This window comes from Podarcis bocagei (genome assembly GCF_964188305.1).
Source record: "Podarcis bocagei genome assembly, chromosome: 2".
Classification (NCBI taxonomy): Eukaryota; Metazoa; Chordata; class Lepidosauria; order Squamata; family Lacertidae; genus Podarcis; species Podarcis bocagei.
Window position 1 is genome coordinate 94,448,506 of NC_138126.1, and position 13,596 is coordinate 94,462,101.

At 40.6% G+C, this 13,596-nt stretch overlaps 1 protein-coding gene across 10 annotated transcripts in view; it reads left to right on the forward strand.

Moving 5' to 3' along the window:
- The window catches only part of MYOCD (myocardin), a 230,901-nt gene that overhangs the window by 194,499 nt on the left and 22,806 nt on the right, over positions 1-13,596 (forward strand). For 5 of the 10 annotated variants that reach the window (XM_081183819.1, XM_081183821.1, XM_081183825.1 and 2 more), the window contains 2 exons: positions 6,114-6,179; positions 12,102-12,157. In XM_081183819.1, coding sequence (XP_081039945.1) covers positions 6,114-6,179; positions 12,102-12,157 — 122 coding nt within the window. The other 5 variants (XM_081183824.1, XM_081183826.1, XM_081183827.1 and 2 more) reach the window with 3 other exon arrangements.

Below are 13,596 nucleotides of genomic sequence, written 5' to 3' on the forward strand. Positions count from 1 at the left end.
AATGCAGACTAGGAGTCCAGGGCTGGCTGAGAGTGTTTTGTGCCCTAGAACTTGTAATTGCAAAAGATACGAGGTGCAATTTGTTTTCGTATGGAGAGCTGCTCTGCTCAAAGCAGCACAAGAGTCCATATTTACTGCTTCTGCCTGGTTTGAGTGACCCTTAAATTGCAAAATCCCAGGTGTCTACCTGTATGATAGAGTTGCTCTCCCATGCTCATCTTCAAGTGCAACAGATGTGTAAATTATTAAAAAATACTGGTACATCTGTACTCCATCTCCTTTAGCCTGAGTATCTATGAGGCAGTGGGGAGAGACGTAAGAACTGGAGGTGCTGATTTCATAGTCTAGCAATTCAGATTTGGGTAAAATGTTAGAGCAAGTGTCTTCTTAAACGCCTAGGGTTAATGTAGAGTTTTTGTTTTAAAATTACGAACCTGGTAGGGGGTCTTTTAGCAATAAGACATTGTAGTTGGAGTAAAGATCCCTCTAATGTTACGGAGAGGAATAATCAATTAAATACAGTATTTGAAGGTTAGAGACATCTGATGAAAAGAATGAGCAACATGTGAAGTTAAGAGTAAATGCTGTTCTTTCAATTATCACTTTTGGGGTTCTAAAAATCAGAGTTGATGGTTTTATTTTACACTCTGAATTTCAATAATTATATTTTTTTACTGGAATTCTTACTGTAGATTCCCCCCACCCCCAGTACATTCTGCCCACTCCTCAAAGTACATTGAGGTCCTCAAGGTAGGCTAAGACTTGTCTGATTTTCTTTTTTATCCCCACTTATCTTGTCCATGATTATGTCAGGGTTGTTTCAGATGCTCAAGGAGAAAGACAACCGATTTATAAGGTGCGGAGGGTATTGTAGATAATGTAGAAAAGTAGCAGCCATCCCTACATTGCCAAAACTGTAATCTAAGTGGACGTGCAGCTATTTTTTGGTGGTGGTGAGATGTTGCATACATTACAGGGAGGACTGAAATACACATACTGTAAAGAAGGCAACTGGAATACTGTTCAGGATTTACATACAGATTCTTAAAGATTTCTATTGCTCACCCCACAAGAACACACTTACCTCCACCTTCTGACCAATTAAGAAATAACCTCTTGAAGTATTGATAATTCATTCTCTCTTTCAACTGCTGATCTAATAATAGAAGAATGCATAATTTTGAGTGAACGGACAAGGTGAAATTTTTTTGGCCTGTTTGTTTTGTGTACCTCTGGAGCTTATATCAAAGAATTATTGGTCTGCAAGGCGGTAGATGATTTTCAAACCCAGCCTCTTGCCTCAAAGCAGAAACCTTCGTGCCTGAAATATATACATTACTGTAATGGCTATTAGATATCCTGGGTTTGTTCATATTAGATTAACAATATACACAAGCATCTTATCTAGGTTCATCCTTAATTATGAGGTGGAGTGTCCAAATTAGTCGCACTTCTGTGACCTAGGAGCACCACAAGATCTCTGAGGGATGAAATTAACTGAGCAAAAAGAGTTAATTTGTGCCTTGTTAGCAAACTCCAAATAGCTGTGGATTAAATGTCAGCTGGGCTTGACCAGCTGTACTGCAGCTTTGTTGCTTAGGAGCAAACTTCAAATGTGAGTGACCCATACATTTTACTCCCTACCCAAACACACTGGTAAGTTGCCTTAGCCAACAGATCTGTGGGGTCAGGCTAACTTCTTTGAACAGATTATGAGTTGATAGTTTAGTGATGCCAGTGTAGCCTGTATTTTTTTCATACTAGAAGCAATGAAACAATGATTGCATGTCCTGCCTACTATTTCTGTAACAGCCAGTTTATGTTTGTGAAATAAGCACAGGCCTTGTTTTAAAAACCCATCAGGAAAAAGAAGCCAGATCTATAAAGTATTTTCCAGTGGGCATCTTCACAACATGTCCATTCAGTAGTAATTGCCAGTGGGTCATTTGTGGATATAAACAAGGATTCCATCTTATTGCTGAAGTGTTATCCACAGTAAGTTTCTACGAAACATCCCTATATGCACTTTATTTAAAAAACAATCAATCGTCTATCATATCGTTGCACTTACCTCTTTACTAAATACATACAATATGGAAAAGGCTTTATTCTGGACCTGTGCTTAAATGTTTTTGGTGTTAATTTTCATTGTATCGAAGTACTTGCTAGTTCTGTTACTAGTTCTGTTGGCTGATAGCACACCTGCTAGTTGAGAGCAGATGAAAGAAATCAGTTCAATGTCTTCCAGTGATTGCTATTTATCCCTATTTGTCCATTCTTCTTCAGTTGGGTAACTTCTGTATCTTTTTATTGTGGGCCACATTCCCTCAGGAACATTTTCCAAGGGGCTGCATACCAGCAGTGGGTGGGGCTGGAGTCAGCACTGGGCAGGGTCAGAGCCAAAAATCGATCCCCCTTTCTCTCTTTTTGCCACCCCACTTTCTCTCTTGGTTTTTCCTCTTTTTTATGACTTTTGCTGTTCTTTAGAACACAAACACTGCAAGCAAAATCCCAATCATGAAATTAGGCATTAAATATCACCTTTATTTTTAAAAAATAAAATCAGTAGTACCTGTAGGGTTGCCATATTTTGAAGAGCAAAAAAAGAGGACACATTTGCAGACTTCTACTTTTAACTATGGATCGCTAGGACGACTTTACCCATGAAAAAGAAGGCGTGTCCTGGAAAAAAGGACATATGGCAACCCTAACATTGGAGCAACTCATCCGTAAAAAGAAATGCTTTACAACAGGGGCCAGCAAACTTTTTTGTCCCTCAGACCTTGTGGAGGGTCAGACTATATTTTGGGGGGGCAGGAATGAATGAATTCCTGTGCCCCACAAATAACCCAGAGATGCATTTTAGATAAAAGCACACATTTTGCTCATGTAAAAACACCAGGCAAGCCCCACAAACAATCCAGAGATGCATTTTAAATAAAAGGACACAGTCTACTCATGTAACAACATGCTGATTCCCGGACCGTCCACAGGCTGGATTTAGAAGGCGACTGGGCCGGATCCGGCCCCTGGGCCTTAGTTTGCCTACCCATGCTTTACAACTTTGCATTTCAGGCATTTTAAACACCTGGGATTCCAATACTCTGGTGTGTTTTCTTGGGAAGCAAATTCCGTTGAAATTCCTGGGGCCTATTATTTCCAGGGAAATGTGTTTAAGGTGCAGATCTGACATTCTTAACCACTGAAATTAAAGGATGTAATTGGATTATGTGGTGGCAGCCATTCATCCAAGCCTGCCTTCCAGACTGTGGATACTGGGCTTTGCAGCGAACGGGGAGTATTTTGATGCATTTGCAGTTAAGTTTTAGTGGCGTCAAAGCTTTGCATCTGGTTCCTGAGACCACATGAAACAGGCCATGCTTTCCAAAAAGCCCAGACCTTTGGGAGCTGCCTCTCCCGCCTCTCTATCTCTTTCCTCCCATGTTCTCCTGCCGAAGTGACATCTCTTAAGTGTGCAAGTTCCTTGACTAGCCCTGATTAAAGCAGCACGCAAACAGATGCTTTAATCCCTCTATAGTGCTAAGTCTGTGCAAGCATAAACAAATCATGAGAGCTTTTCAAGAGGGTGCTGGTGCCCCAAGGAAGCCATTTGTCTCCAGTGCTCATTTCTTAGAGATTGTTTGTGGAAATTGGAGGGTTTCCCCACCCAGTTCCTCAGAGCTTGTTCTGATGAAAAAGACAAGCTTCGTGTTCTTCACAACCCAGTATTGCTGATTTAAAGGCTGACACCCTCTAACATATCCGAAAGGTTAAATCTTTGATCCATTAGCTAATTTGTTAAAGGGCTGAATGGTGTCTTTTAAATTATCTGATAAGTCACTGGTACAGGACCTAATTCCAGCAAAGATGAGGACATTGCCAACACGAATGAAGCATCAGATGCATTTGAATGGTTATGAAAATCTGACACTATTGTAGATTTCTTTTAAAATACATTTCACATAGAAGAGAAATGAAATACTCTCTCTCTTTCTTTCTCTCTCTCTCTCACTCTCTCTCTCTCTCTCACACACACACACAAAATGTTTTGTATATCCTATTGAGATAATATGTATTTTTGTACACACACACACACACATATATATATAGCATTCCATTCTTTATATATATATTTCAATGGAAATTTAAAAGGGGAGATTTATATATTAAGTTAAGGGTTTGTTTATATATTAAGCTCACCGTGTGGAGGCCAGTTTAATCACTCATTGTGGAAATTATGTGGTTAGCCATAATGTGCAGTAGCTCTTTGCTTAAGTTGAGATGGGTTTTGGGTTTTTTTTGGGGGGGGCGGGTTGTTGCTGATTAAAAGTTCAGTTTTATAGAGATGAAGGGCATTTCCAGATGGGATGTTAATATGCAGAAAAAAATGGTTATTATTCCACACTTTCTAGTGCAATTATGCTGTTAGTTTTATAACCACTAAAAGTCTGATAAGGAGAAAGTGATAAGAAAAGTGGTGGGAAATTGCACTGGGAAGTGTTGCATAACAGTCACTGGGGGTATTGGGTTACCTGCACGTGAATGAATGCCAAGTAAGCAGGTGAAGTCATATAACTGCCACATATGTTTTGTGCACACATATGCATGCTAAATAAACAACCACTCTGGAAGCTCCCGATCTAAAATTTGGTAATGACACGGTGAAAACCATCCTGTTGCCGTGCAATCCTATGCATGTTTACTCCAAGTTCCACCATAATGAATTATTCTCTAGGAATTATGACTAAGGTTGCAGCTTTAGAATAGTAAGTCTACATGTACAATATGTGGAGCAATTTGGATTGGCCTCCTATGAATAAATTGTGACGAATAAATTGACCCTCACCTGCTAAATGCCTCATATATCTACAAAGCAGACAAAAGTTTCTTTAGTTTCCGTCTTCCCTCATCACATTTTTTTTTTTAATCAAATGTTCAGAATACTGTTAGGTTTGATTTGAAATTTGCAGAGATTGGTTGTTGTTTTTATTTGCACCCCTGATAGATATGTCAGTTCTAGAGACACAAGGCAAGTGTTTGTTCTCCAGGGCAAGCTAATGATCTGCCAAACACAAGTGGCTCTCCATTGTGCAATGAGGTGCAAAGAAGGAAGGGCATTCACTGCCCCTACAGCTAGCCTGGCTCCTAGGAACTGAAGGGGGGGAGCAGGCTGGACTTCATATATGTCAGAGGTGTCAAGATTAAGTTGGATTATTTATAGCTGCAGGCAGACCTGTTATGTACATTAGGCCATAGTTTCCTAGACAGTTTTTCATTTTGAGCCACATCCACTCATCACTTTCATTAAAATGGGCCAAATCTCAAGAGGATCGGTTTCATCCCTACACAAGATGGTGTGCTGGTTTGCTTTTCATTTCAAACTAAATTTTTAAGAATTTGTTTAAGCTAGAATTTCAGTCCAGTGGATCATCTCCTGGCTGCGCCTGGCAGAGCAAGCATATCTATTGCATATAAAACAAATCCTGTCTACCTTTTCATGTAAATGTGGTCATAGATAATTCATTTTCTTTAACTCCCTTTCCTTCTTTAAGCTAATGGAGCAGCACATATCCGTGTGGGCCATGTTTTCCAGATCTGCATCAATTTTTTTTGTAACTCTGAGTTGTTTCCTGTGAACTCTAGAATGGAAACTATTGCAAAAGGCTCCTCTTCTTTCAACCCTAAATAACATGTGTAGCAGAGAAGCGTTTACTCGAAAATCTTAATAAGCAGCACAGTTAGAATAGCTTGATAAATTTTCATCTTTTTTGTAATGTAGTAACATTAGCAACTGTGTCTGCTGCGTTATGAAGTTGTTAACGTGTGTGTGTGTGTGTGTGTGTGTAGAGGATGGAGAAGGGGAAATGGTCATTTGACCAAACTCCAGGTTAATTGGCTTAGTTTTAGTAAGATAATAAGAAAGCTGCATTCCAGTAATAGGTCAGATCTACACTGCTGTTGTAACAAGGATGACTCCTTTTTTTGGCATGTGATAGAGATCTGAACCTTCCCTCTTTAGCAGCAGAGCGGAAGGTATCTCAGCAAATGAAAAGTTTGGAGTTATTTGTGGCAGAAGTTCGAGGTCCCTTTCTGAAAGATGCACTCTCTCCCAGTTTTACAGTTGCGGCTGCAGCAGCGAAGAAGCCGAGAGCAGCTCGCCAACCAGGGAATCATGCCACGTGAGTACTTTGCTTTCTCGCTTTTATCTTTTATGCACTAGCAGGCCCATGCAGCCTCAGCTGAGGGTCCACCACCAAATAAATATAATACAACTTTGCATCATTAGGAACTGTTTCTGATTCTAAGAAGGGCAAAGCAGGCTTGTACACGTGCACCACTTTAGCACACACAGATCTGGTGCTATGTACCTCTGCAAGAATCAACTCTTATGCAGGAAGGAAATATTTGTGGCAGAGAGTTACCTTCTTACATAGTGCCCACCCTGAGAAGTCTGTACTGCTGCAAAAATTATTTATTTCTGGTACAATCATAAGCAAGAGATTGAGTTGAGCAACTGGTCCGGCACTACAGATTGCATGGAATTTTTGCCATCACATACTCAGCTTGTTACTGCAATTACTGTTAAACTCGGGACTAGAAGATTACTTACACATGCATCCCAAAATCTAGGATTCTAATGAGCCTCACAGGAAAGGGAGTTTGGGCTTGATTATTCCTGAAGTAGACTATACTGTATCATTTTCATAACTCATTTAGGATGTAGGGCACCTTGCAAAACCCTATGAGGCAGGTCATTGTTATTCCAATTTTTTGCAGATGGGGAAACTGAGACTGAGAGAGATAACACCTTGCCCAAGGCCACCCAGTGAGTCCATGGTCAAACTAGGATCTGAATCCAGGTCTCCCACCCCAAGCACCCACCCTCTCTCTCTCTCTCTGCTGGATCACACTGATTCTGAGCCACACACAGTGACTGCCTAAGCCTTTGGGTGCCGCATGTTGTAGTTGGCCTCTGCTATTGCTTTCCTCTTAAGCCACCTCCTGCAAAACATTCTACATTGTTGGCATGGAATGTCTGTCGCTTCCATACAAATGGTGCATGCAGCAGTTTGGCATTTTCATGAGGCATTTCAGTGTATGTAGTGCAGGTACAGCATGTTATGTGTGACAGAGTGGATCCACATAGACTTGTTTATTTAATACATTGCCCAAAGTTCTTGGCAGGTTTAATCCTATCCCACTATCAGAATTAACTGTCATGTTCTGCAAAAATGAGGTGTCATTGGTGTTTGCCAACTGTCAGGGGATTTTCTGACACCCCATAAAGGCTGCTAGTTTACCCCCTAAAAGGCATTTTACTCCTCAAAGAGAGGGAGAAAGAAAGTGGCAAGGGGTATGGAGGCAAGAATAGCAGCATTTGTTTAGGCGTCCGAGGCAAATGGGTTACCACCATGACTCCAGACTTTTCACCTTATTTCATCTCCCCCTCTTCCACAGTCCCAAACATCTTTCTTTCTAGGACACAGTGCTTGACCATGGGCTTCAACTAGTATGTGCTTAGGGCTATTTCAGATATGACATTTCCCTAGATGCATTTTGAAGGATATAAAAAATGCCCAAGGACCCATGATAAATACATGCATCTCATACCTGTCTGGTGAGTTTGACAAAAAGTGCACATCTTTGCCCATTTCTCGACTGCCTTCCTAATCGGTTTATGCAAAACTTAGAAAGGGCAAGGTAATTGCCCTTAATATAATCATGCTTCCTATGTTGTAGGAAGAGATCCCATTGATTACTTTTGTTCCTGGGCACTCACATATTCATCAGTGGTAGGTAGTTAGAGAATTACACCCAACTACATCCCGTTTGCAGTCACTGCCCAGCAAATCCCTTGGGAATACATGATGTAACTTGATTGATACTAAGTGAGTGTGGACTTGGATAGGAGACCACTGAGAACCTCACAAAAAATGATGAGCAGCATATATAAATATAGCAAATAAATCACATTTTCTGCACATGTCCATAGTATTAGGTCTTCCAGCCCTCCTAATTTAAGGGTGGGTTTTTGTTTTGCCTTCTCCTTTGATGCCTTTTCTCACATTGACAAGGCTCATAAACCTATATAGAAGCCTCATTGCCCAGTTCACAATTAATACAAACCACAGTTAATGGTTTGTTGTGAATGTGGAGATCACACCTGCTTTGCTGCTCCCCTATTACAAGCATGAGCACAATCCCTGGCTTAACATTACATCTGGGGATGCTGCAGAATTCCAAGAAAAATGGAAACAGGAGTGGAAATTGCCAATGTTCACTTATTCATCCCATGTCCAAAATGGAAATCCACCTGTTGTTGCTGCTGCTTTCAGTCCACAGAAGATACATGAATTATTACTTTTCCCCACCCCTACTTGCATTGTGTTTTCTTTGCGTTGAAATGAATAGGGGGGAATAACATCACGGCAACATAATTTGCATGTAAATTACATAAGGTACATAATTTGACACAGTGGATGGAAATACAGATAGAGTGGTTTTTTGTGGAAGGCAAAGCGCAGTGGAACATAAACAGTGCTGCATGCAACAAATAGAGGTCAGAACAGAAAATGATGTTGTCTTGCATCCCTAATAATATCTGAGCCAAGGATTGTGATTTGTTTCACTCAAACTAAGTTTGATTGAACAAACTTTGTTTGGAGTGAAACAAACTGCTATCTCCAATCCAGATGTAACACTAGGGATTATGTTTTGTTCTTCCTGCTAGGGAATGATCAAAACAGGAAGCCCTTGTGTGTTTATGTTTAAACCATTACCTGTGTTTATGGCAAAAGCATTTACTGTGGTGTGTAAATGCAGTCAGTTAGTTAGTGGTGTTAGTAGGGGTTCAGGATTTAGTCAGTTAATTGGTTAGGTTAATAAGTTTAATTTGATCAGCTGACAAGCTGCCCCCAAATTGGTATATCTACATTATCAGTTTTTAACATAAGTACTTAAAGAAGTTTCAGATGTCAAGCAGCGTCATGTCCTTCTGTGTGTGATAGAACAGGGGACAGCTCTTCAAAGATGAGGCCTACTGTGCCACTTGTGGGCATAATTTTAAAACAAAGTACGTTTTTCTTTAGAACAATTTTTATCTCATATGCAAATGTATGCAAGTTTAATCAATAAATTAATCAATGTACCCAAACTCAAATGAACAAAGATTCATATGATTGGGTGATAGACACAGGTTTTACTCATTATTGATTTGCCACTATTTATCATCGGCAAGCAAGTCACACAGCTGACAAGCCTCTCTTAACGCCATGGTGGCACTCTCACTGGGACCCTTCCTCTCAAACCAGAGCATTCAAACTTCATGTCACTCTTTTAAAATCAAAATGGCTATAAACTATAAGATTTCAAATCTATTATTTGCCTTTTAAAATTATAGCAATTTCCTGATTTCTTTTCTCTGTGAAAACAAAACACTTCCCACCCCTATGGCCAAAAGCAGTAGCCTTTCCTGGCAGGCACAACGAGAAAGTTAATTATGTTTAATTGCAATACTTATTATTCAATGCACATGCTCTTAAAAATTGTGATAACTGAAGGCTCAGGACAGGTCTGTGTTGTGGGACAGTATCCAACTCACGTGGTCCATCAGCACAAGTATTTCCGCTTGCACATTTTTCCTCCTTTTTCCTCCTTTGTGTCCAACTCACTCCCCAAATCTACTCTGCTGGAGAGTTTGGAGAGCCCCTAAAACAGATTTAGGAAGCACACAAGAGGGGAGAGGAGGTAAGTCCAGCTGTGCAAGTGGAAATCCTTGTTCTGTCAGAAAATATTACTCAATGCTACTTTGGATACAATCCTATGTGTGTAATTCTCCTTTCATCATTGTACTCTCACTCCAGACTTTAACTTCTAAACTTCCACTACTGCCACGACTTCCCTCATGGAAGAACCAACACATTCAACCCCATATTGACATAGATTTTTTTCTCAGACAACCATATGCTGTTGGTTTGTCTGCAGAATTCACATCAATCCTCTTGGCAAAGGTCCCTTTGTTTTGCGTCCATCCTTTGTCATGGATCCTACATAACTTTAGCGTTCTGTAATGTGCATTAATTGAGCTGTGCAGAAGAGCAACACTGGTTTCCTGCCTTGCAGATTACTTTTATCGGATGCTCTCTCAAAGCTCTTCCCACCATCCCACTAGCTGTGAACCAGGCCTCTGCACTGGTGCACCAGCTTCTCAGATTGCTCTTGCAATATCTGAAAGTAGGATGGTTTTCACCCTATGAAGTTTACCAGAATCTGTTTTACAACCGTCTTTTACCACTGAGGTGTCTCCTCTAACTTTGCCTTTGGTGCTCTGTGACACTTTTTTATTTACTCACTCACTTTAAAAGTTTTTTCTTCTTTTTGTTTGGCCTTTTAGTTGCGCAGGGTTTGAGTCTTCAATAAAACAAAATATCTATCGTGCTTTAGGATCTAGTTAACTACAGGAGGCAAATAATAAATTAGCTCATCCAATTGCGTCAATGCAAAATGACTCATAACTCTGACAATAAATCCGTTTGGTGACGGGAGGTAACAACTGGCATGTGGGGACTAGAGAAGCCATTTGTTAAAAGCAGTTTGGGTTGTTTTGTTTATTTTATTGAAAAAAAGAGAGTTTTTAAATAATAAAAAAATCACACAATATATAATTCTCTTGGCTTTTGACTTTCCTATCCCACAGTTTGACTGTGCTCCCAAGTCACATTTTGTGCAAAGAAAACAAACAAACAATAATTTGACACTTATTAAAATGGAGATGAGAATTGTTTCCGCAATCTTTATTTTTGGATTCTGGACAACTTTCACTGTATAAATAACTAGGCTACAATTCAGCCATGAGATAAAGAGCTTTTGCGCAGCTTTGGGAAGAGTGATGCTTTCCTCTCATGCCCTTAACCCATGACACAGAAGAAATAGCAAGACCCAGAAATGGTTCAGAGAGTGAGACCCAAATGAGCTGGGAACTGTGTGCCAAGTCATCTTCACGAAGCCTGTGAACACACTGGGACAGCCTCCCCCTTGGTGATAGAGTATAACAAAGTACAAATTTCCTAGTCAGTGAGAACTAGCCAACACTGATGGTAGGGAGAGGGGGAAAAGGCTCCATGATGAGACTATGCAGATAGGAAAAGGCTGGACTGCCAGTTGGGGAGTGGAGTTCAAGGAGCAGGTTTTGCCCCTACCTTTTCCTTGCTGCCATTTATTCCTGTAGGACAAATACAGAGTTGTGATTCAATCCTAACAGCATGTTTATCACTGGAGGGCGTTAAGATATGGTGGAGGAGGCGACCCTCTTTTTTTTATCTCGATGGAACTGCAATCTGAAGAAACAAATATGTCCTCCAAACAAATATCCGGAATGTGGTTCAGAACACAGAGCAGGCACTGGTGGAGAGCATCAGAATTTACTGGAGCATTCTGCTTACTCTCTTATATCGAGAAGGAGATTTTGCCAATGGATGAAGGAAGGAGAGCTCATTGTTGAAAAGAATGTGTGACAGAATGGAGCAATTTATCCTTCTTGCTGATTTTGTATGTGCTGCTGACACCCATGTGATACAATGAGACTCAGACTCTCAATTTTATTAGCAGGTCTCCTCTGGACATTAATCTCACTGGTGGTCCTCTCTATAACTAGATCCTTCCTCCCCGACTGATCACTTTAGCTGGAAGTCAACTCCACTGAAACCAAGCTCCCCAAATGCGTCTAGGATTAACGTGCAAGGCTCTGTCTCTTGAGCTTCTCACCCAATGTGTTTGGGTACTGGACAGGCTGCACTTTACCGCCAGGCCACTCACCTCCCTCTAAGATGCCTTAAAAAAAGATGGCTGTCTCCAAACAGCTCTCAGCTCTCTCCCTGCTTTAGTTACCATCTGTGTCTTTGCTCCTCTCTGCCTCGTTTCCACTGCCACAGCCTGGCCTGGGAATGTCTGTGGTTATTCCTCATCCATTTTCATTTGATGCAATAAAGGGGCTGGCTGATTTGTGTGGCTAATTTTGTTGAACTTTGTTACAATGGCACAATGCTGAAAATGTACTTGTTGCTCGCTGTGCTCATTGTGCTTTTGTCTGTTTCTGATTGCAGCGCTGAAAAACCCCTCTCCCTTCCATGAGCAAAAGAAGAGTTTGGAGAGAGCCAAGGTAACCCTGGGTAGGCATCAGAGGGGGTGGCTGGAGATGGCATCATGCAGGTTAACTAGCTGCTGAGAAAGTTGTGGCCATGTGCAGGAATGTGAGTGGAATGTTGGAAAATCACTGGATTCATTTCTGCAGATACTACTATACCTTTAGCACACCTTTACAGGGCTCTAAACTTAATTGGCACATGTCCCATGAGAAAGTGGCTTTGTGGTATATATATATATATATATATATATATATATATATATATATATATATATCCCCAGTAGGAAACCTTGTGCCTGATGTCTGCAGTACACCATATTGCCCTTCTCTTCTTGTGACACTGCAGAGTGCTTTTGGGCTGTTCTTAACCTGTACTCTTGTCTCTTGCTGGCACCAGTTATCAAGCAGAGTTTAGGCGCTGTTAATTAAAGCTAATGAGAAAGATAAGATTAAGAGGCAGTTCCCCCCCACCTACCCCACTAGTGGAAGAGCTGGTGATCTGGTCTTATTTAGAGAAACTACAAGATATTCTCAAGCTTTCCCTGCTGCAAGTCTCCAGCCAAGGCTCTTACTAGAGGTGCAGCGGGGGGGGGGGGGGGCAGAAATTTGATTCCGTTTACATTTAAAGGCGAACCTACCTAATTTGCAATTTCAGAAATAATACGCAAACTTAAACAAGGCCATCCTTCAAAATTTGTGTTTCTCTGAATTTTGCAGTTTGGCAAAGGGGGAAATTGGGGAACTGTCTGCTTAGAGAAGCTTTTTCCAAGACTGATAGCAGTTCTCTTATATAAAGAATACAATCCATATATAGAGAGGCCTATAGCTCATTCATAAAGCTGGTATTTTGCACGGATGACGACCCGGGTCCAATGACACCAGCAGCAAGATTGGTAAAGAGATATGGAGATATGCTGCTAGTTACAATAGACAATGCTAGGCTAGATGGACAATAGTATATGGTAACTTTGTAATGTCCTAGAAACTATGACTTGATTTGCTCAGAATTTGTATTAGTAGTAGTAGTTGCCGTCTGTTAACTTGTCCCATTTAATGACAACTTGTGGTGCACCTTATCCTTTATTTCCTCTGTTTATGATAGGAGTTAATATGTAGAGGAAATTTAGGTCAGGAAGCCAAACAAGTGAATCCTTTTATAGTCTCTACAATTCTGTGTACATATATATTAACTTACTTTCAAAACTCTTGATGAAATTTATGTATAGGCATGTATCAAAAACCTGCACACATGTAGAAGATGCCTATGTTACATTGTTGTATATGAGTGTCCTGCAAAAATTCAAGACCAACGTAAGGAAGGATGTATAGCCCCCTGTGAAAAATAAATGTGCTTAGAACACTTCAAGAAGTCTGAAGTATCTTAGAAGTACCCTATATTTCAATGTTCAGGCATAGGTTAATATCTCACAGTCTCCCTTCAAAGGCTTCTACTG